Raw genomic sequence first — 22,845 nt, forward strand, 5'->3', positions numbered from 1 at the left:
AATTTCAACACCATTAAAATTAGCATAGATATCTGAAATCAAGTGCAATGCCGTATTTGAAACAAAATATTGACACTTCTTGGACAAATGCAGTTCTCATGCTGTGAAGCATCCTTACCTTCGTTTGCTGCCATAAGACGCGCGTCAGCGGAACCAGCTTAGTGATGAGGTCCACGACAGTGGTGTCAAACCGAGCGGGGCAGAAGTATCCACTACCGATGATGCCTGGTCAAGATGAAAGGAAAATTACAGACCTCAATCCACACATGCATACTCGATATGGAAGCAGGATAGATCTCTGTCAATTTGTCTGCTACAGTTGTAAGCAATGTTATTGCATGCCTTATCTATCTCCCTCAACCACAAACATAATTTACAGATCCTGTGATTTCAGAGACTTAGTATTTTTAACTGACTTGATATTAAAAAAGGATATTTGTTCCATTTAGTATGCCAAACTGTGCCTGTTGGCAAAAATGTGACAGATCTGTGTGACAAGCATCAAACCTCAGTGTTCATATGGTTTGCACGTTAGTGGCATGTGGTCAAATTTCTGTGATCTGCTGAAAAAAATCATAATATTCATTATTATGAATCATGGTACATGGCTGGATGATGTAAAGCAATGTACAGTGTTACACAACCTTCTCTCTCATTTTTTTATGTAAAGTTGTTAAGGTTACTTTTCATAAGCTTCTTCACCCATTGAGAACGGTTTGATTTTGCTACAACACGCATTTCCCATAGATGCTTGCCCGAGTATACTCGGGACCCATCCTCAACGGGTTAAGATTAGAATCAAAGACTTGACAGCTATTGTAAACAAAAATTTAATACTTGTCCTCTTGGGTTTTACATAATGTACATGCTTTGCACGAACAGTCAAACTTTCTTGACAGTATATTTTTACTGTGAGATATGTAGCACTAATAATTAGCCTGACACAGCTGGGAGGAGGTAAGTAGAAGCCAACCAAAGATCTTATCGATGGATGCATTGGAGGGCAGGGTGCAGTTGAAGATGGAGAACTGCCTCTTGAGGCGCTGCGGGATGTCGTTGCGGCCGCCGCCCGGCTGGATCATGGCCCCGATGAACTGGACGTCGACGATGTTGGTAAAGTCGCCAGGCTTCTCCAGACTGTACATGCCACGCATCTCCATCATCTGACGAACAATCTCATTGGTCACCTGCCAAGACACGTCAGGGATTTAAATACCGTAAGACTAAAAATGTTTACAATGTGAAACTTTCTCAAAATGGAGCCGACAGCATTTTTCGTGGCATGACATTTTCGTGAATTGCCGACCATGAAAAAAAATACAAGTACGAGTACATTACAGTGTTTACAAAAATATGTTTGCGTGCATTATACTTTCATGAATCCTGGCTCCTCGTAAAATTTGCGCAATTTTCATGCATGAAAAAAATTCTTGCTTTACAGCGTCATACAACAGACCAATGCAAATGATACAAGTGCATGATTTTACAAGCAGTATAGATATCTAGGAATCCTCAAAAGTTTGTTGTTTCTCTCCTTCTTCTTTTCTTTCCTGTTCATGATAAAGCCTGCTGAATAATCTTGTTTCTAATCAGATAGGAAAGATCTGTATGTATTCTTTTGAACTGCCACAATGTGATTACTAATCATAGTTTAGCTACTGGCATAAATGAACCTCCTTGAAGAGAATGTGGGCAAAGGTGTACATTTCTCAGAAGTTGTTCTCCAAAGTCACCATCTTTATCTCTGTTTTGAGTCAGAGAAAGAGTCAGTCATGAGAGCAGGCAATCATAGCATAGTAAATGGTTTGATACTGGTAAGTTTGAATCAGTTACAGGGCTACCAGGAAGACAACCCAATAAGCCTCGTACCTGGTCACCCCATTCATTGATGATGGGCATGTTGATGTCGTCCACAAAGACAGTCATCTTCCTTCCAGCTGGTGGTCCATACGTGCTGCCCATGCGCTTGTCCACATAGCTCTCAATGGTCCTCTGTAGGAAAAAAAAAACGTATGAGTACATATCTCCTGTCAAGTCAGGTTTCCAATGCACACATACATATATGTATAAAGGAACTACAATTGTACCTCTAAAGGTAGGGCACAAGGGAAATGTGACGGCATTTTGTCCATACAAATGTGTCACTCTATGTCCTGGCTTATTTGCTTTATTCCTTCTGATTTGTCCAATGTAACTAAACAAAACTTTTTCTGAACCTTGAACACCATGAAACAGGAATTAAAAACTTCCAATCCCACCTGCTATCTCTGAAATGAGACAGTGAGCCTGAAACACAAGCGTTCTTTACCAGTGATTTGTAGCATCAAAGTTAATAACTCTTGTAGATACCTTACTACACATTAATACAAAGAAACAAAGGAGAGGAGATATAGAACTTGTATAAGATGAGTGCAGGCGTCCATGAAACGGGAGAGGGAGGGGTGATGGGAAAACTTGCCTGGAACATCATGGGCGTGGTGGCTGAGGAGAAGTTGAAGCTCTTGCTCATGTGAATGTCCGGGTTGTTCTTGGACATGTAGCCCTTGATCATGACAGTCTTGGCTGTGCCCTGCTCACCAATCAGAAGCACTGCCTACAGAGCAAAGAGTAAAACACAAGCAACCATGCTTGTAAATGACGAAATAAATTTTGATCTAATCAATCCAATCACAGGTATAAAGCTGCAGTGGAAATACACGAAACTGTATACATCACATATTTTTGCCCGCATAATATTTTGTAAACAGGGACTTGCAGCAAAATTTTGTAAGTGGGCAAATTTGCAATCAGAAACCACAGCAGGAGGATAACAATATGCATACAGTAAGACAGAAATTTTGGCGTGCATTCTAATTTCGCCAATGCTGTGAGAGCAAAGATTTGCGAAAGTTCTTGCCTACACTGCAATGCATTGGATGCCAGTGGCAATTCACAAAAATGTCATGCCGTAGAAAAGGCCATCAGCTCCAATTTGCGAAAAAATTATGCCGCAAATATTTCTTGCCTTACAATACATCCTTTGCAAGAAACAGACTTTACATAATTGTAACTTCCCACCTTAGGGATGATCAAAACTATTGTACATGTGCTGCAGGAGAAAATAATGTTACATGTCGTTTGTTCGCCAGCATCATCTGACAAGCAATACTTGTGAAATATGATACTATATCACCATGCTGTACTTTGAACACTGACATGACATTTGCTCCTACGACAGTTGCTCCGGTCTTCTCTTTTTTTTCCAAGGACTTAGGGTTAGGGTTATGTTTGTGGGTACAATTTATGTTTGGCTTATAGCGTGCAGATATTTCATGTGAACAATTGTCACGGAAACAAACGTCATGGAATCACATTGAACAAACCTTGTTCTGCTTTGAGATGGTGTCAATGAGGAAGCTAGAGCAGACGTTGTCCACGTTGGGGACCAGGATAGAGGAGTACTCAGGGACAGAGTCATCAGGGTAGATGTACTCCTGGACTCGGTTGGACCAGTGCTCCCAGGCACCTGTCCGGTCAGGAATGGCGGTCAGTGAATGTAAGATTACTTTACACAAGCGGGTCAAGGTACAAATGGCAATTGTATGTGTATTCATCTATCACATCTACCTAACCATTTGTGAATCATCTGTGTACCATTTATTTACCATCTATCACCTATCCACACCATCTACCTACCATTCATCTACCATATATCTACCATTGATCCACCATCTATCCTACCATATATCTATCAACTATCTGCCATCTATCTAATATCTATACACTATCTACTTACCATCTATCTACCATCTACAAGTTATACATGTATCTACCATGTATCTCCCATCTATATACCATCTACTTACCATCTATCTACCATCTATCAATCATGTAACTACCATCTATCAACCATCCATCTACCATCTATCTGCAATCTACTGTTAACAATCTACCTACCATCTAGTTGCCATCTATCAATCACCATCTACATGTACAATCTATATATCATCTATTTCCCATCCACCTATCACCTATATATCATCTGTCTATCATCCATCGTCCATATATCAGCCATCTTTACTTCATCCATGTACCTTCTTCAATCTACCTTTCCTATCTATATAACATATATTCTGAATGCTTGCCTAGCATCTCTGCTACTATTTGCATTACACCCATTATAGCATTCTTCTGTGTATGTTTTGCTTTGACCTGCTCACGGTCAACAATTCCACATCTAATGTAGATAAAATCTCAAGGATAGATACATTGTATCTCAATCTCTTAATAAATAAACAAAGTTTCACTCAGTGCATTAGATCTCCATCTATCCATCTCTCCTCGAACTCGTCTCTCACCATCCTTGGTGACAACGTATTCAAAGATGGTGTGGTTGCTGCCCTCCTCGATGGGAGGCAGGGCCAACTTGCTCTCGTGAGCCACGATGAAGGCCTCCATGTGGGCGCGGTCCTCTAGCTCCAGCAGCGCCCCCAGGCTCCACATGAGGGCGAAGATGAAGAGCTTCTCCAGGTGCGGGGCTGGCAGCGTGCTGTGGTCGTGCTCGTCGCGGACAGGGATCAAACCCTCCAAGAGGTCGACAGCCTGTCAGGAATCAGGTCATATGAATATTTTGGTGGTCAAGGATCACCGGTAATCTCTCGGCAAGTCGGAATGTTTTTTCATTCATTCATTTTTTGGGGGGAGGGGGAGAATAATTGTCTGGGCATTATCAATGAACCTTAAACGGTTCCATCTTATCAGCTGAAGGGGAACCAAAGAGCTTACAGAGCTATTAACCTCTTGAGAACTAGTTAATTTTGCGATAACATTCATTTCAGATAATAGACACCTGCCCAAGTGTACTTTGGACTAGTCTTCAACAGGTTAAGGAGCATCAGCAGTCTTGATCACCAAGTCAGCGAGCCGGTTACTGGCCTTGACAGATTTATCACTGGTGAAAGAAGTTCTCCAGCATGTAGGCAACCCTTTATGTGGAGGGGGTGTTGAGGTATAAGAAATATCTACTAATCATGGATCAATGGATACTCCAGAAAGTCAACAGAAGGGGTATGATGAAGTATCACAAATATTTACTGGTCATGGATCAATGAGTCCTCCAAAAAGTGAACAGACTTTGAAAGACTATGGAGGCATTCCAAAAATTCGAACAATGAAGGTTAGGGATCTTTTATCCATTTGGCAAGTCAATATGACCCTTGTGAGAAGGGATGGTCCACTAGATACTATCTAGTGGTAGGGGATTGCTGTTTTATCCCCCAGGAGGTCTTTACATGACCCTCAGGGCATCTGAAAAGTTGTTGTGTTTTTGTTTTGTTTTGTTTTTTTTTTGGGGGGGGGGGAGAGTATGAGCTTTCTTCAATTTATCTCCCTCTGTACACGTAAGTGAAATTTGTAAGATTGCAACTGCTGATAAACATGTTGGAAAGAAAAGAACCAGCGGGAATCAAACCTGTCATCTTAAAAATGTGCATTAGCAGTCGCGATCTTACAAATTTCATTTGCACAGAGGGAGACAAATTGAACAAAATACCCCACATCTTCACCCATCTGCTCAATAATATCTCACTTTCATTTTTTCTTTTTTGTTTTGATTTTTGTTTTTTGTTTTCTTATGAAAAATACCTGTTTGATAAAGTTGCACTCCAGCGTCTCCATCTTTGGCAAGAGATTCAGCGACACGTACTTGTAGACATCGTCAAAGCACTTGTGGAATAGATCGAAGAGGATGGAGGCCTCACCCGCCTGTCGCTTGTTTAGCCAGCTCTACAAATTAACAAGCACAGAGAAATCCACTAGATAATTTATTTACTCTCTTGATAAAAGAGGTATATGCATATGAAATTCAAAAATATACGGTGAAAATAAGACTCATTCCCATTTTATGGCATGAATCAAACCTAATTAATAATTTCCCCTAGAATAAGAAAAAAAAAACAGAAGTAAATTTTGTATTTAAGGAGGATCCTGTAATCTACATAACTTTAGGAAAGAGTGCTAAATAATCAATGGTTGCAATTGCCACCTAAGGTGATGAAAATTCATGTTACACTATTTATTTATTTTTCATTTTATCTGGTGGTTTTTTGGGGGGGATTTGATAATTTGACCCGGTATGGCTTAATAAAAAGAAAAACAAAGGAAACCAATAAATACTAATATTTTATGCAAAGAAAATATATCAGAATTCAAGATCACTTAAACATCACAATATCATCATCTACAGATACTCATATTCAATGGGTTTGTGTAATGTTAATCATTTGGAGATAATTTGGAGGGAATGAGTGAACAGTATGGCACTAAAGTAACGCAGCAATTAATGACCACATGCGCTGCCATACAGTGAGGCTTTAGTAAATGCTTCATGCGAACACTAAAATGTGGCCATGAAGGTGATGGAATCCTACCTGAAGAATGGGCCGCCAGTCGAGGGCTGAGCTGCTCATGTAGACCATGCCGTTTCTGGAGACGGTCGCCGGGGAGGCGTTGTCAATGTTGTGCACCTCGAAGACCACCTTGCAGTTGGGGGCCATGGGGATGCGGTCGCCGTTGGCCAGCGTCAGGGTCTTGTTGTCGTCCAGCACACTGTTGAGATTCTCAATCCAGATGGCATCCACTGGTCCATCCAGGACTATCCAGATGTGTTCGCCTGTCAGGATATATTAAACCAGAAAGTTTGATTAGCCCTTTTGAGGACGAGCTGATTTATGCTGTAACACAAATATTCTGTAGACATCTGTCCGAGTACACTTGGGTCTCATCGTCAATGGGTTAACCCCTTTATGTGCCAAGATACTTATAGCTTGCCAAAGTTGTTCGTTTGTTAGTTTTTATACAGCATTAGCCCGTTGAGGACAGACTGATTTTGCTACAACACACATTTCGCATAGATTCCTGCCCAAGTATACTCGGGACTCGTCCTTAACCCTAATCAGGCTGGGGGGCGGAATCCGCCCCCCCCCCCCCCCCTCGACGTTTCGCGCAATATCTTCGCAACGCAATAAGCTCCCGCCGCAATGTTTCATGACTTTTTTTCTTTCAAGTACATCGCGCAACTTTTGAGACCCAAATTGTTGCGCCCGCGCGTACCGTTTTGACGCGACGCCCGTTCGAAAAAAATTTGTCAACCCCAAAACTGCTCCAAAACGTGATTTTGTGTACAAATCCAATGCAAATTGTGTTTTTTCAATTAATTCACATAAAAATTCATATCTTCACTTAGAATGGCCGAAATTAATTTATTTTAGCATAATAATGCTTCGAAAAATGTCTGTGACAAATTTTGGCCAAAAAACAAACAAAAACAAAGGTCAAAAACCAAGGAAATAAGAAATTCAAAAAAACAATAAAATACATAAAAAATTAATTTCGATACAGATTTTTTTTTATCCTATGTCTCAGAAGAATGATACAAGAAACATTTTTAAAAAGAAATTAGCTTAATTGGAGCATTAATAAGTGATTTAGAGCCCAAAACTGATTTTAAGCATAAATTACAATAATTAATTAATATAAAATATAAGAAAAATTTTTCGGAGAAAGCAACCATACATTTTGATAGAATATGTCGCGGGCGTCGCATGTGCCGATTTTCGGCACAATCGCGCGTTCCACAGGCGAGATCTGAAGGGGGGGGGGGGGCGGAATCCGCCCCCCCCCCTTCCCCCCCTTCCCCCCCCCCCCCCCCCCCCCCCCCCCCCCCCCAGGTATAGCATAGCCAAAAAAGCCCAGCCTGATTAGGGTTAAAGGGTTAAAATGTTACCCATTCAAACTTGGCCAAGTCGTAGATTAGCAAGCCAACTAACTCATGTACAGCAATATGCCTCAGGAAGGTCAAGGCGACCAAAAAGGGATAATCTCTATTCATAAAGAAAACCAATTTCCTGACACCTCTGCATTTTGATGAAGAAAACATTTCAAAGCTATCCCTACCACATTTACATACATACATTCTTGAATACCTAAATGTCTGACTCTCCAGTACAACTCTAGATCAGCAGATGAACCTGTGTTCCAAACTATAATAGAGACCAATAATCTCCAAACTGTAAGAGTCGATAGGTAAGTTGATGACAGACAGTATGTGGAAACACCATGTATATGGAGGGCTTTTCTGTTTTTCCTTCTTAACTGCACCATCTCCATATGCACTCAAAGAACAGCACATGCAAAAGTGGGGCGTGAACCTTTTTTGGCTTTCAGGGTCTTTCGCCACAGCGTGGAGAAAATGCCATCTGTCCAGTCATTGGTGGCCACGTCCAATCGGCCGAACATCTGTGGGGCCGTAATGGCCTTGGGGTTCATACGCATCTCCTTGTGGGGGGCACCACAGTCGCCCATGGCCTTCATGAGGATGTTGATGCAGCAGGTCTTACCGGCCCCACTGGGGCCCAGGGTCATCATGCCATGGCGCACCCTCTGGGTCTCAAAGAGCTGCAAGGGAGCATTGAGAATGATAGAGTTAACACCAGCTGGAGGATGCCAACTACATAGGCATACTTCCTTTGTTTCTTGTGGATATTAGGTCAGGCTACTTTATCATATATTATAGGAAGTTCCACACAAAAGAAAGAAATCACTTCTAAATATGTTGCTGAAAAAGACTAGCATTGAGTCATACATGTAGCTCCATGTGTCAACACTGAATCTTCTGTGTACATTTGTACATTTGTACACAGAAGACATACCTAATTACATTACTCTAAAGAATAGTGTTTAGTACAAGGTGCTAGAACACACTTTTCCGATCGTTTTATGAACCAAAATTTTGGAATTACATAGAAGAATTGCTGTTTTAAAAATATAAGAAAGAAACTGAAGATTGACTAGGTTCACCCTTTTCACCTATTTTGAGTCCTCACACAAAATCAGGGTGTGCAAGTTTTTTGTTTTGTTTTGTGATGCACAGCCCCGGACAGGAATAAGATATGAAGACTTTACAAGTAACAACCTGGAGTAGACACAGCAGTTCAATAATTATCCTGTTTTTAACCCCTTGTATGAGGACAACTAAAACTGATTTTATATATTAAACACACATTTTCCATAGACACCTGCCCGAGTATTCTCGGGACTAGTCTTCAACAGATTAATATTGATACCTGTACAACTTTGAGGTTCCATGCAGGATGGTTGACCAGGCAGGCTGCGTCCACCTGGACCTGAATGGCCGCCTGCAGCTCCTCATAGGTAGCATTGTCCAGCTGGATGCCGGGGAAGAGGTCACTGATCAGACTCAGGAAGAGGGGCTCATCCTCATCAACCTGGAGACACACAGTAGGATGGAACGGAGAATGAGTGGTGGGCAGTGTGTGGGAGATAAAGTAGAAAGATACACAGTAGTTTTGTTACCTTGCACTATGGGGAGCTGTAACTGACTGCATAATTGACGTGATTTTACTGAGATACTCATCTTGATCGCACAATTTAACAGAGTTACCCCGTTGACGGTTTGATTTTGCTACAACACACATTTCCCATAGATGCTTCCCCAAGTATACTGTAAAATGAGGAATGTTCGAATGCATTTTAATTTCACGAATGTCATGAGCGACAACATTTGCAAAATTAAAACGCACGCGAAAGTTCTTGCCTACACAATATGCATTGGATGCCAGTGGCAAGTCGCGAAATTTTCATGCTGCGAATATATCGTGTTTTACAGTACTTGGGACTCGTCCTCAATGGGTTAACAAGGACACAATGACTGGTGTAATCCATACATAATAGAACTGTGAAGTGCACTGAAGTAATTCATACAGCACATGGCAATACTGGAAAAGTATCTTCTACACTATGAAATGACAAGTTGTTCTAATCATCATTGGATGAGCTATTAAAATGTTTTCATATTCTTATATGCAGTCTTGGGATTTGACAAAATAAAAGATGACATTTGGTGATTAATATGTCAAGATCAAAGTTAACCCATTGAGGATGGGCTGATTTTGCTACAGCATGCATTTCCCACAGACACCTGTCGTAATATACTCAAAACTAGTCTTCAAGAGGTTAATAGTCATAATTTTATCATGTGCCCAGGAGAATGACCCAAAAGCACATGATTCGAGGAATGTGTGAACGGGAGAACAATGCAAAAGTTGGTGAAGCTCATGAGTATAACACACGCCTCACGTGCATTTGCGTCATTCTCCAGGGCACACCTTCCTTGAATTGCATGCCTTCGCATCATTTTCTCAGGCACACAACAATTTACCTTGTTCAGCTGTTACAAATTACAGGTATCCTTTACAATTGGGAGCAGTGATCTAAAAATGTTCGAGTTATCACATTTGATGCATATGTGTTGGTCAGTTGTTGTAACACAAATCATCCTACCATATAAAAATTTTGCAATAAAGCCTAAAATATAAGGAGATATAACAAGTTTTCTCAATAAACCATAGCTGTAGATAGTTTATTCTAAAGACAATTTTATTATAACTATTGTTCACAATTTGTATATTTAACAATACCTAGCATGGATTATACTGATTAACATTTCTACATATGTTGTTTCTATCCTTAACACATTTTAGAACTATTTTGAAGCACTAAAGCTGGGTTTTTGCTTCATCTGCAAATGGTAAACAGTGCCTTTCAGATATGAACCCCCTTAATCTATAAAGCTTTGTCAAAGGAGAATGGAATTGTATTAAAACTTGTTGGCTCTGTGATTGGCCTACCAGCTTGGAGAGATTCATATCACGAAGGACTCTCATGACGATGGTGGATTCGCTGTCCTCAGGGCGGGCTCGCTTGTTGGCTCCCAGAGTCCTCAGCACCGATAGAATGTTGCGCAAGCCGAAGTCATAATGAACCTACAACCAAAGTAGAAGTCAACATCCATACAGTCATTCATCTGCTTTTTGCGCATGTGTGTCGATGGGATAGCATTTGATAACATGTCTGATACATACAAGCGTATACATATGTACCTATGAGTATAAGGAATACTTCATAGATTTATCTGCGTTAGCGTCCCTCTTGAGGTAATGCTTCATTCATCATTGGATACTTACTATTGATTGATGCAATAGAAATAAATCAGTAAAAGTCAATTTTTCAGACAGATCACAGTTTCTCAGCATGGTTTTATCAAATTTAATACTACTGGTTGCAACATAGCATACATCCCCTGTCTCTGTTTGCACTAAGTGCCTCAACATTCTTTTGTGACTTTCAAAACAATTGTAAGCCACCAGGGCTGAATATGAATTCACAAAATCTAAACTTATATACCCTTCATTCATGTAGAATAAGTACAGGTACCTTTATTCTATCATCCAATTAATAGACAACACATCATGAATTTAGCACTTCTTGAAAGCTCACAGATAGATAGATAGATAGATAGACAGAACTTCTGTTTTGAGTCGCAGCAACCTGACACTAGCTGATCAGAGCATAGGCTAGTTAAGGAGACACTTAAATGCCCACTACGTGGTCACTAAATGCTAATCGTTATGACACTCGCTTGCGCAACTTTTACACAGATACACATATGTCACTTCTTACCCTGCGCCATTTTTAATGATAGGTGGAAAACTTTAAATTTGCTGTTTACCACAAGTATACTTCAGTATTGCTACCTTCCATTAATGAAGGGAGCAGCTAACTTGCCTGCTTGGTGAGCTGCTCTTCACAAAGCTTATAGAGGGTGTAGAACTTCTGAGCCAGGATGACGTTCTCTTGGAAACCGCAGCTGGCCAGCTTGACCCTCATGATGATCTGGCGGTCAGGCACCATCATGGCCACAGACCGGAACTGGACCTTTAGGTTCTCTGGCAGTTCCTGACGTCCAGCGTAGCCAGGGTTCTGCCAAGATGACCAAGCCAAGAAAGGGATGTCAATTAATTTTTCTGTTTTTTTCTATACAGATTGTTAGTACGGACTAGTGGTAATAACTGTGTTCCTGCATCAGTTATGTTGGCATCACTGATTAAAAGTCACTGACCTGCCAAGGGTTCAAGAATACTGCTGCAGAGAAGGCTTTGAGATTTAGTCCACTTGTTTAAATCTTTTTTTATGTGCCACGTTCGCACGCCCAATGGCGTGCCAAGTTTGCATATTCTGCTCAAATGCACAAACTCGCCCAAACTGATCGATAAATTGCCAAATGCCAAAGTACAATAAAAGCGTTTCTCACGGTTCAATTTCTGTCACACATAGCTCACAGTTATTGTGGTGATTGAATATCAGGTGGTGTTCCCTACTGGATTTGCAAGTAAATTCTAACTTTCTGTCACTGTTTTATGTGCGAAAGTGATATGCCTCTACAATAATGTAACTACTGGTCATTTGAAAAAAAAATAAAAATCACATATTTGTCATACAATTTACATCAAAGCAAAGCTTGACATTTTCTTTACAACTTCACTCATTACATGTGGAAGGTAACAATATTTTTAAAAGTTACATAGATTTGAAAAAACATAATGTTTTCTCAAAGCATGACTGTGTTGCTGTCTCAGAATAATGTGGCACACAGGGGTTTACAACATGGCACATACAGAGTTAACCCATTGAAGACGGTTTGATTTTGCTACAACACGCATTTCCCATAGACACCTGCCTGAGTATTCTTGGGACTCGTCCTCAACGGGTTAATAGTTTGGCACTCATTAAATAAAGCCCTGATCTTTCACACATTATTGACACTAAGATCCCATTCATCACCTATGTGACCACTTAAGTGTATGATGCAGAATCGAATGACAAATGGAACTTAAGATCCTGAAAAAGTGAAAGAATGATTTAGAAATGTAATACTTTCATTGTCTGCTTTTCATGTTTTCTAGCTAGTGATGTAAGAGATCAACTTGCTGTTTGGGTACAACTTAATTATGCAATATTTCCCATGCAAGTTCCAATCACATTTCATCCTTCTTTCACACTGAATTTAATGAGCCTGATAATCTTTTGATTTGAGAATCACAATATATTCTGCAGGAAAAGTGAAATATGATATGAGTGGGGACTTAAATATGACAACAGTTTCCTTTCTTTTCCACAAGTGAGCAGTACGCAGACATACCATGGTAAGGAATAAGCCAAACTCAGGGTTGAGGTCCACGAGGTCACCGTCTGTGAAGATGAAGTCTTTCTTGCGTTCCTTCTTGGCCGTGAGGACGATGGCAATCTGCTGGGCGGCCACGGACAGCACTGGCAGCTCGATGCGGTTGAACTCGTCAAAGCAGCCCCAGCTGCCGGACTGAGCCAGGCCTGAGGAGAAAACAGGGTGTGTATTATACATTTGTGAGCTTCACAGGCAAAGCAGCACCATTATAGGACAAGTTTTCTTTAACAGTATTAATGAGATGTGATGAGTTTGTGTTATACATTCCTTTGACATTAAGGATATAAAATGCAACATACTTCCTGCTTGGATTTTTTTGTAACGTTTGCCATATGTAGGTACATATTATGTAGATATAGTAAATAGGTCGAGTAAAATTTGCGTGATTGGTTAGATTGCATCACATGATTCTGGAAAAACTTCGGTATAGTAGATGGTCGTGCCACCACAGCAAATGCTTACAGTGCGCCTACACTTTACCTGCGCAGAGATTCGTGCAGCAAGGGATGTAGGTAGGACAAGGCTAAGCATTTAACAAATCCGCGCGTAGAGCACTGGTATGGATGCAGAATGTAGCAGTCTATCATACGCACGTCTGCTCTGCAATACGCATACGTGGCTGTACTAGCTGTACGTAAACAAGGCTGCGATTAACTCACTGCATGCAAGAAATCAGTACGGTGAGTCTAGTTAGATCTAGGGCCTGGACCTACAGAAAATACATGTAGATCTAGTAACCTAGGGCCTATTTACTATAACAATTATGGCATGTTCTATTGATGCACCAGTACTGGACTACACAACCCCAAATACTAAATTATCCCTCATGCAGTTCTATTCATCTCCACCTGCGGCCTCGGTGAAACAAAAGAGCACTCGGGATAATTTAGTATTTGTCGTTCTACAATCCAGTATAGTGCATCATAGAGCATGCCCTATTTGTATAATATTTTACATCTGCTAACGCTGGGATTCAATATAAATAAGAATGGGAGAAAACATTTTAAAAATATCAACTTTCATCCATTTCCATGCAATGCACCCCTATACTAGCAGGTGTATGCTAAAACTCGAATTAATCATCACGTATCAATAAGAATGACATTAGGAATGCAACATTGCCATGCTTAATATGCAGTGGGTAGGATTTGTGACAATATTGTCGAACTGATGCATCAACAGGAACACTGACAGTTTTTTAGGTCTAGACACACATGTCTACAAAGTCCAACTCAACTAACCTTTGTAGATTCTGCCCAGCCCTCTGTAGTCCATCTGGTCTGAGCAGTTGAACACCACCACGTACTTGCCCAGGGCCTTCCCCATGTCCTTGGTGGTCTCTGTCTTACCCGTCCCAGCGGGGCCGGCCGGGGCACCTCCCATGCTCATACCCAGTGCTTGGGCCAGGGTGATGTAACACCTGTAGGAGATGTATATCGTTATAGCCTATATGGGGAATCTCCTCCAATTTTCAATGTCACCTACTGTCAGAGGAGTGGTTTTATGTATTTCTACAAATACAGACACATATATCTACAAGAAAATAAAGTTTGAAAAAAATAGATATATCGCTACGGCTACTGATATGCCTCCGCCATAATGCATGGTTCTCCTAATAGGTCTATAGTACAATGTCTTGACAATGTGTGATGACAGTTTCACACAATTGGCAAAATATTAAAATGACAGGTTTGACACAAATGTGCTGAATGTTCACTTTCCTAGAACTAGGTTCAATTGGATGAATGATTAAAATGTCAGAGTGCAGGTATTTGGGGAACTGATGATTTTTACTTGACTTTTGACCCTTTTATAAGTTTATGCATTGAGTAATTTTCAAGGTATTGAGAAAAAGTATAATTTCAGTACCAAATGGGAAAATAGCATTATCTAAACCTGGCCTTTGACCTTTGACCTCACAGTTCCAAAGAGAATCACTGTTAGGTTGAACATGCATAAATATGTAAGTTTCATGATGATACCTTGAGTTACTTTCGAGATATGGAGGAAAAAGTGCAATTTAGCACTTTCACTTGACCTTTTACCTTTTGACCTTTGACCTTTTGGCAAGAAACTTCCCCAAAAATATATATTGGGTAATACATGCCATACATCAAGTTTAAAAAAAAAAAAAAAAACTTCAGGCATATATTGCATTTTAAGGAAAGTAGTGATATTTTGAGGAGTTGACCTTGACCTTTGACCCCCTGACCTTTGACCCATGACCCCCAACTTCCCTAGATAATCACTGCCCATCGGTACAAGCATATATACTACGTTCCATGAAGATACCTTGAACCATTTGCGAGATATGGAGAAAAACATGAAATTTCAATTTTTTTTTCACAAAAATGACCTGTGACCTTTGACCTTTGACCCTGTGACCCTATAATCCACACAAAGTATCATCCCCCAAGGATATACCCTCATACCAAGTTTAATGTAAAACCACCACACGGTTCTTGAGATATCGACAAAAACAAAACGGGACGGACGGACGGACGGACGGACGGACGGACGGACGGACGGACGACCCGAAAACATAATGCCTCCGGCCACTTCGTTGCGGAGGCATAAAAATCTATTAGATTTGTTAAGAAGACACAATGTACTGTATCTTGCATTTATCATAACAAAACAATGGCAGGTATGAGATTGGTGAAAATAATATACTAACCAAGGGAATTACATGTCAATAGTTAACACTTGTACTTCTGCATGCAGGTACATAAAAGTAATATGTATGCAAGCATATTCCTTTTCACAGTACTCAAAGCCATGAAAACTTAATGTTCATTGTGAGGGAACAAACAGACAGATATAGCTTTCCTACACTTGTACATAAACCTCAGAAAATTCAGTACCAATATGAATGCAATCCTTCAACTGACTTCGCTAGAAACAGTGCATTTTTCACCCTGTATGGCGTATACACGTGCTGTGTACTTTCTTAGAATTCAAGTTATCAATCCCATATAGTAGAAAGAGGAGACAGAATAATTGGAGAGAGTTGTATCATGAAAGTGGCAGCCTCCACTAATCCCAGGTTTATACGGACCTGTCGGTGAGGGGCGTGATGACCAGCCGGTCCGTGCAGCCCAGGAACTCGTTCTGGTAGATGAAGTCGACGTCGGTGATGGAGACGATGCACTGGTCGGTGTCCTCCTTGAAGTAGAAGCGCGCCTGCTTCAGCCACTCAAAGTCGTTCACATTGCGGATGTGCATGCTCACCTAGGGGTGAAGTCCACAATGAAAGGCAATTACAAATGCATCCAATGTTCAGGTAAGGAAGTGATATGATTAGGGCTTGTCTGCCTTACTTCAATGGTAAAAATTGATTATACATATTTACAAAAATAAACTAGAAAAGCCCTCAGACAACGCAGACCTCCGCCAAGCAGCTCATTTTCGACCTATCCATGCAATCCAAGCTGAAATCACCAAATTTCAAAAGAAAGCCAAATGCTAATGTAAGGAACCCCATCAACCTTGAACAATCCTATCAATAATCCAATCAACAAGAAAAAAAAAAGTATTTCCACATATTTGTCCACGTCAAAATCTGTAAGGGCAGGTTAAAACATGTTTTCCACGTGTGCACACCTACAGCATACAGTATATACACTATAAAGCATGGAATACTGACCAAGCTAGGCCACAAGATACAGCCATTCATACAGAGCTTTAGACAAAGGGATGATGTTGAATGATCAGAGTGTTAAACCTCACACACATTGAAGGCTAATCCCGAACTGTATTCCCACACCCAACTGACCAGGTCATTGAAGATGTCCCTCTGGTGGACGTGGATGGTGACCAGTGTCTCGTACTTGACCCTCTCGACCTTGGTCAGGTCGTGGGTTGTCTGCTCAATGAGGCAGTTGAGGAGCTCAAGGAATCGGGCGTTGGTGGCCGGCATGATCTTCTTGTCGGCCCGGGCCATGCCCAGGGCATCCTCGGCGTCGCGGGTCCACAGCATCTGGATCCCCAGCAACCCCACCTGTTATGCATCAATGAATCAAAAAACAGGAGGAAAAGCATTGAGGGATCGTGCCATTGAACCAGCCACTTACTCCTCTTGATCTGAATTCAATTAGCCTCAATTAGCTTCAATTAGCCGGTAGTCTACACATTTGTCAGCTCAGAACAAGAAGGGTGCTAACACTTTACACAGTCTGGGGAACTATAGCGCCTTTCTTGTTTCTTCAATATCTTCTTCTTCTTTCTTCAATTTCTTCTTCAATATCATCTGAGAGACCCTCATGGTAAGTCCAATCTCCTGTAAGTTTTGACTATAAAATAAGGAGGAAAACTGGCAGAAGGAGTATTATTTTTTTTCTAACGAAATTTATCAAGCTCTACTTCTTTCTCTCTTCAACATCAGTGCATCCCTCTACTTCTCTCTCCATCACTGTCCAAGCACTCTGTACTGATATTCTTCATTCCGTTCTCCTGTTTCTCTCATTTCTTGTTTTCCACGTCTTCTGTCAATCTGTCAATCAATCTACCCTGTACAGTTGTACAGTATGTGAATACCTCTATCTCTCGGTCTATGTGTGTACACACATACACATGTTTCGACGAATAGACAGAAGAATTAATGAATACATCCATAAGTACACTTGTAGATGGATGGAGGGAGGGAGGGTAAAATGGATAGCTAGATGTAGTACAGTGTATGTAGATAAGGGCAAGTCCTCTTATAACAAAGTCCCTGAGACTGGTAGTTTTCTTTCCTTATATCAAAATTTCGAAACCAAACAAATTTTGCAGAACAGACTTTAGTGATAACTTTGGGACCTGAATTTTTTACTTCGTTTTATCCAAATTTTGTTATTATCGTGTTTGTTTAACGGTGGCACCCTGTATAAAGATGACAAAAATATGGCAGGGTTCGACATAAGCAATGGAACGGGGACTCTAAAATTTATGTCAGCCACTAAATTTCCAAACAATCTTTCAGATTCAAAATGGATTGTTACGTTTCCAATTATGTTGGGCCAGTATATTTCTTTTTTGGGCAACCGAAATTAAGATTTAAAGATTTTACAGTGGCCTGAACGGGCTAGAAGAGGAAAAATTTAGCATTGATCCCTGCATACACTTTGTACAGAGAAATTTCTGTCTGCTCCTACCTGTGCAATGTAGTCATTGAGGAAGGAGAGGAGCTCAAAGCTGGAGTCGTTGATGACACGTGAGGCGTCCCGGATGATGCCATGCAGGGACTTCTGCTGGAGGTCCAGCAGCTCTCCCAGCCAGCTCTCCACGTTGCCCTTGGCAATGACTGGCTTCTCCAGCTTTGTGGAGGCAGTGAGAGGGTAGAAAGATGGAAGAATTCAATGCATGTGGCTACATCCCAAAATTTCACCATGACAATAATGAATAATGAAACATTACTATAACAGTTCTATTTCCACATTCATCATCCATGTACTCTTCATGATCTTCATCATCATCATTACTATCATCATCATTAACATCATCACTTCCATCATTTCAATCATCAGAGGGCATGTACAGAAAGATGTAAGACTTTTAAAATCATGTTAAACACAAAAAGATTAACCTACACAACGGAATCACCACAAAAGTTTACATTTATTATCTCTGTTTTTAGCATCTTTTTATTTACATCGCCATTATCATCATCAGGGAGAAGGTAGGAAGATAGAATAATGTATGACGTCTAACACCAAAAAATTTAACCCACACAACACAATCAACACCATACACTTACGTCATATAGTCATCATCTACATCTCAACTATCACAAAAATTATTTACATCATTATTTCCATCATCAGAGAGAGGGCACAAAGATGGAAGAATGTATGGTGCTACATCAAAAGATTTCACCCAGATAATGAAATCACACAGCAGTCAACTACGCTGGTAATATTACAAGTCAATTACGACAGTAATATCACAATCGATCATGATCGTACCATTACAATAGTCTGTTATGACTGGACCATCACAACCCCATCTTTACATTCATCGTCCATGTCTTCATCATCAGCATCAACATTGCCATCAATAAAGACATCATCTCCATCCCTACGATTTTTATCATCATCATCCTGCGAATCTCAACTATAGAGCATAAGGCCTCAAGTCTTCATCACATCATCACAGGACTTTAGTTTGTTTCAGTCTTGCATCCACTGCCAAATCTGTTTCATTTTCTTTTTCTTTCACAGAATCTATCCATCTCTTTCTCGGAAAGGGATTTTCTCAATCTCTCCTCCCTCCATGAACTTGTTCAGCTACCACTTTAACCACGTTATTCTCCTCAAAACCACCAAACCTGCCAATAATATCAGAGTCTGTTTACTCTTCAATACCAAAACATCATTATTTCAAATCATTACAGTGCCATACTGAGGCAGTATATTCATAGGTGTGAGTTCTACCAGCTAATCTTAATCTTTAAGAAATGGGACTCTTTTAATGAAGAGAGTAAATATTTTCTCTCACCGGGATGACCTCGCCCTCCTTGGAGATACAGGACATGATGCGGTCGTAGTCCTTCTCATGGAACTCCACCTCGTTGACGTTCTCAAACACCCCAAGGAGATGTGCCTTTTAAATACAAGGGCATTAAGCATGAAACAATCAAGCAAAAGGAGAGACAAAAAGAAAGTCATAGGTATTCAATAGGTGTATATTCAAAAACGTCATTGGTCTACTACAGAACATTCCAGCTTTCCTACCTTTTGCTGTGAAAGTATAGCTGTTTGTTTGATACAGTGTAACCAAAGCTTAAGGGCACATTTACATCGAGCACAGTACGGGCAATGAGCCGGGTTTTTACTTTGGTGTGCCAAAAGAAACCATATCTGGTTCTGTAAAAAAGAATCAGTAATTTGGTACAAAATCACCCAGAATGTTATTCTCATGTCAAAATCAAGAGCAACAAAATCAACAGTACAAGATTAATTTTGTAACAAAATTAATACCGGGGAAATGATATTGGAACAGAACCAGACATAGTTCCTTTTTGCCCACCATAGCAAAAACCCAGCCCGTTGCCCGTACCGTACTTGTGTAAACGGGTCTATATACTGATCCCTTATTAAAATATTAATCAAACCTACTAGGTACACACAACTTAATACAATAATCATCCAACAAATGAGTATGAATCTTTTGCTGAGTGAGGTCAGAACTCACAATTTAGGGAACACACACCTACTGGATTCATCCTAAATCATGACATATATACTTGTGCATCCATACTTCAGTTTTGTTTATTCGTCATTTTAAAAATTATGGCCATAGAACAAAAAAGGAACAGATTTGACTGCATCACTTTGAATATGTGTAGCCCATATATTTTGTGGAAAGAAGGGGAAGTTCAAAAACAATGCCTGTATTTGAGTGCATAAATAATTGTAACAACATATGGACAATTTATAAATTGCATATGATGAAAATGTTTCTATGCACTTTACTATCAACAAAAGAGAACAAACATGTAAATCCACCAAGAGTACAAATAATCCACAATTAGATTTATACAGTCATCAGTTCCGTTCTTAAAATTCAAATGAGGGCAAAAATGCCAGAAAAAAAAGTCTCTGCCTGCAGGTCTTCACATACATGAACAAATATGTTCAAAATATTTATTCTTCACCATCAACAATATCAAGAGGTTGTTTGAGATACCTGGATGGTGTGTGAGTCACTAGCTTGCCCAAGAATCTCCAGCAGCGCCGGATCAGAGACAAAGAAGAATCGCGGGAAGACGAGCCGCTTCTTCTCCAGGTAGCTGTGATGAGAGAAAGTAGCAGAGAAAGAAATGGAAAAAGAATGTACAATTTTCTGTGTGTATATAAACAATTTATCTTTGGTGACATCATGGTGCAGATCCCTCAGTTCTAGTTTTATTTCGAAGGCAGCACATTGTAAACTGAAACAGCTGCCACCAGAATAAGGTGATTTGCTAATCCATCCAGACAATTCAAGGGCAACTCTCTTATATTTTTCATTAAAAGAGCATTTAACCTAACTCCTTCAGTAGACATGAAGAACATTTGGTGTAACATATCTCAGGAACAGGACAAAGGAGTATGGACATAAATTGTATTTTACATATATATGCAATAATTTGTGACATTCAACTCTACAGTAGCTGTCATACTACTAATAGTGACTAAAAAGCTAAATGTTGCACAGTTCCCTTTCAAGAGGAATGCACATAGAACTATCTATCTAGAATATGTAAAGAAAAATCATGCTGTTTGAATGAATTGCACAATTTTCCACACTGTTTGTGTGAGGGCTCCACTCTTTGTTTTCCTGAAGTTCTCTGAGTGTTCATCTTTGTTCTAGCTGCATACTAAATTGTAACATTATGTTGGCAGAAGTTAATTCACATAGAATGCTGACTGCCAAGATTCCTTTACCCAGTGAGTGACTTCTGGCAGATCTCCAGCTGCTCCAAGAGATGGGGCAGCAGCTGGCCCAGGGTCTCGTCCCCGACGCAGCACTGGATCACGTTGTCGTTCTCGTGGGCCCGCACCATGATCTTGGCCCAGGACTTGTCGATGTTGGCGAAACGCTTGGCCTCCTACCATTCCGATGGAGGAGTAAGAGAAGATAGGTTGATGAGAAGGTGTATGTACTACAGAAATTAAACAGATAAGTTGTGCTAGTGGCAGCCATTTGATGTATCTTTATGACACTGATGGATTATTTAAAACCCAACATATCGACTCTTTGGCCTACTTCACAAAGATTAAATCCACAGTTGGAAAGAAGTCTATGGACTAAAACATGCACAAAATATAAGTATGCCTTTCATATGTGTAGCTATCAGTGTCTGTTCATTATTGGATGTCTGCTGGCATTTGCGATTTGTCAAAGACATTAACATTAACAAACTTTGCACAGTCTATGAGCTACATTCAAACTACCCTTGTGAATTCGGGCTATAGTTAAAGTACCCTGACTATTAAATTCTACACTTTCTTATGTCTTTATTTTCTAGATATTTAACAAAAAACAAAAAACAAACGCAAACAACCCTGAATGCCTCTTCAAATAATACCTTGTCATTTGATATCATATACAGACACAATCCCCCAGGAGAAAGATTCAACATACTGTAGAATTACTGCTGCAGAGACACTGACACAAGACATGCAGATTCATGATGTAAACTCCTGCTCTAGGCCATGCAAAATGAAAAGAAAATATGATAATGACACCTATAAAAATTTATCAAAAATTTATAAATAACAATTTTGGATGATAAAGGACTCAACTGAAATGTTCTGTCAGATTCCTGACACCTAAAGTCAGAGGGGTCATACCTGAGGGAGCTGTTTTGCAATGTCCCCACCCACAAAGACAGCCTCCAGGTAAACCCAGAGGTTCTGGGTCGTCATCCAGTTCTCAATGATGTCAGAGGAGTTGGAGAGCTTCTGCACCCAGCCTTGGATGTCCTTCTTGAATGGTGCATTGTACCTGAGTTAGGACACCAGTGGAGTGTGATAGACATTTTAGTCCTCTTCAACACAGATGCTACTGCTACATGTAACTGTTTCATCATTGTTCTTGTCAGTTCCACAATGTACGAAATCACAATATTCTCTATGGTTGCATAGACCATTTCAATTAAATGTCTCATATGGTGGGATGTGAGAGAATTGAGAAAATGAATCTATTCACTTGATTATACTGGAATACAAACTGGGAGTTGCATCCAAATCTTACTTTTCATATATAATGTGTATAAAAACTAATGAAAAGAGGTGCTCTTG

At 40.2% G+C, this 22,845-nt stretch overlaps 1 protein-coding gene across 1 annotated transcript in view; it reads right to left on the reverse strand.

The window, feature by feature from the left end:
* Positions 1-22,845, reverse strand: part of LOC139739843 (dynein axonemal heavy chain 8-like) — a 118,644-nt gene that overhangs the window by 47,989 nt on the left and 47,810 nt on the right. The window contains 21 exon segments of the mRNA XM_071650437.1: positions 119-225; positions 974-1,187; positions 1,870-1,992; positions 2,459-2,593; positions 3,363-3,505; positions 4,338-4,581; positions 5,623-5,763; positions 6,408-6,649; positions 8,187-8,433; positions 9,102-9,263; positions 10,686-10,820; positions 11,623-11,817; positions 13,037-13,224; positions 14,320-14,498; positions 16,137-16,309; positions 16,854-17,078; positions 18,214-18,375; positions 19,556-19,660; positions 20,747-20,849; positions 21,487-21,650; positions 22,396-22,549. Of these exon segments, the coding sequence (XP_071506538.1) occupies positions 119-225; positions 974-1,187; positions 1,870-1,992; positions 2,459-2,593; positions 3,363-3,505; positions 4,338-4,581; positions 5,623-5,763; positions 6,408-6,649; positions 8,187-8,433; positions 9,102-9,263; positions 10,686-10,820; positions 11,623-11,817; positions 13,037-13,224; positions 14,320-14,498; positions 16,137-16,309; positions 16,854-17,078; positions 18,214-18,375; positions 19,556-19,660; positions 20,747-20,849; positions 21,487-21,650; positions 22,396-22,549 (3,541 nt within the window).

The sequence above is a fragment of the Diadema antillarum genome, unplaced genomic scaffold (assembly GCF_040938485.1).
Source record: "Diadema antillarum isolate AM-2024a unplaced genomic scaffold, OU_Dant_1.0 seq00000820_RagTag, whole genome shotgun sequence".
Lineage (NCBI taxonomy): Eukaryota > Metazoa > Echinodermata > Echinoidea > Diadematoida > Diadematidae > Diadema > Diadema antillarum.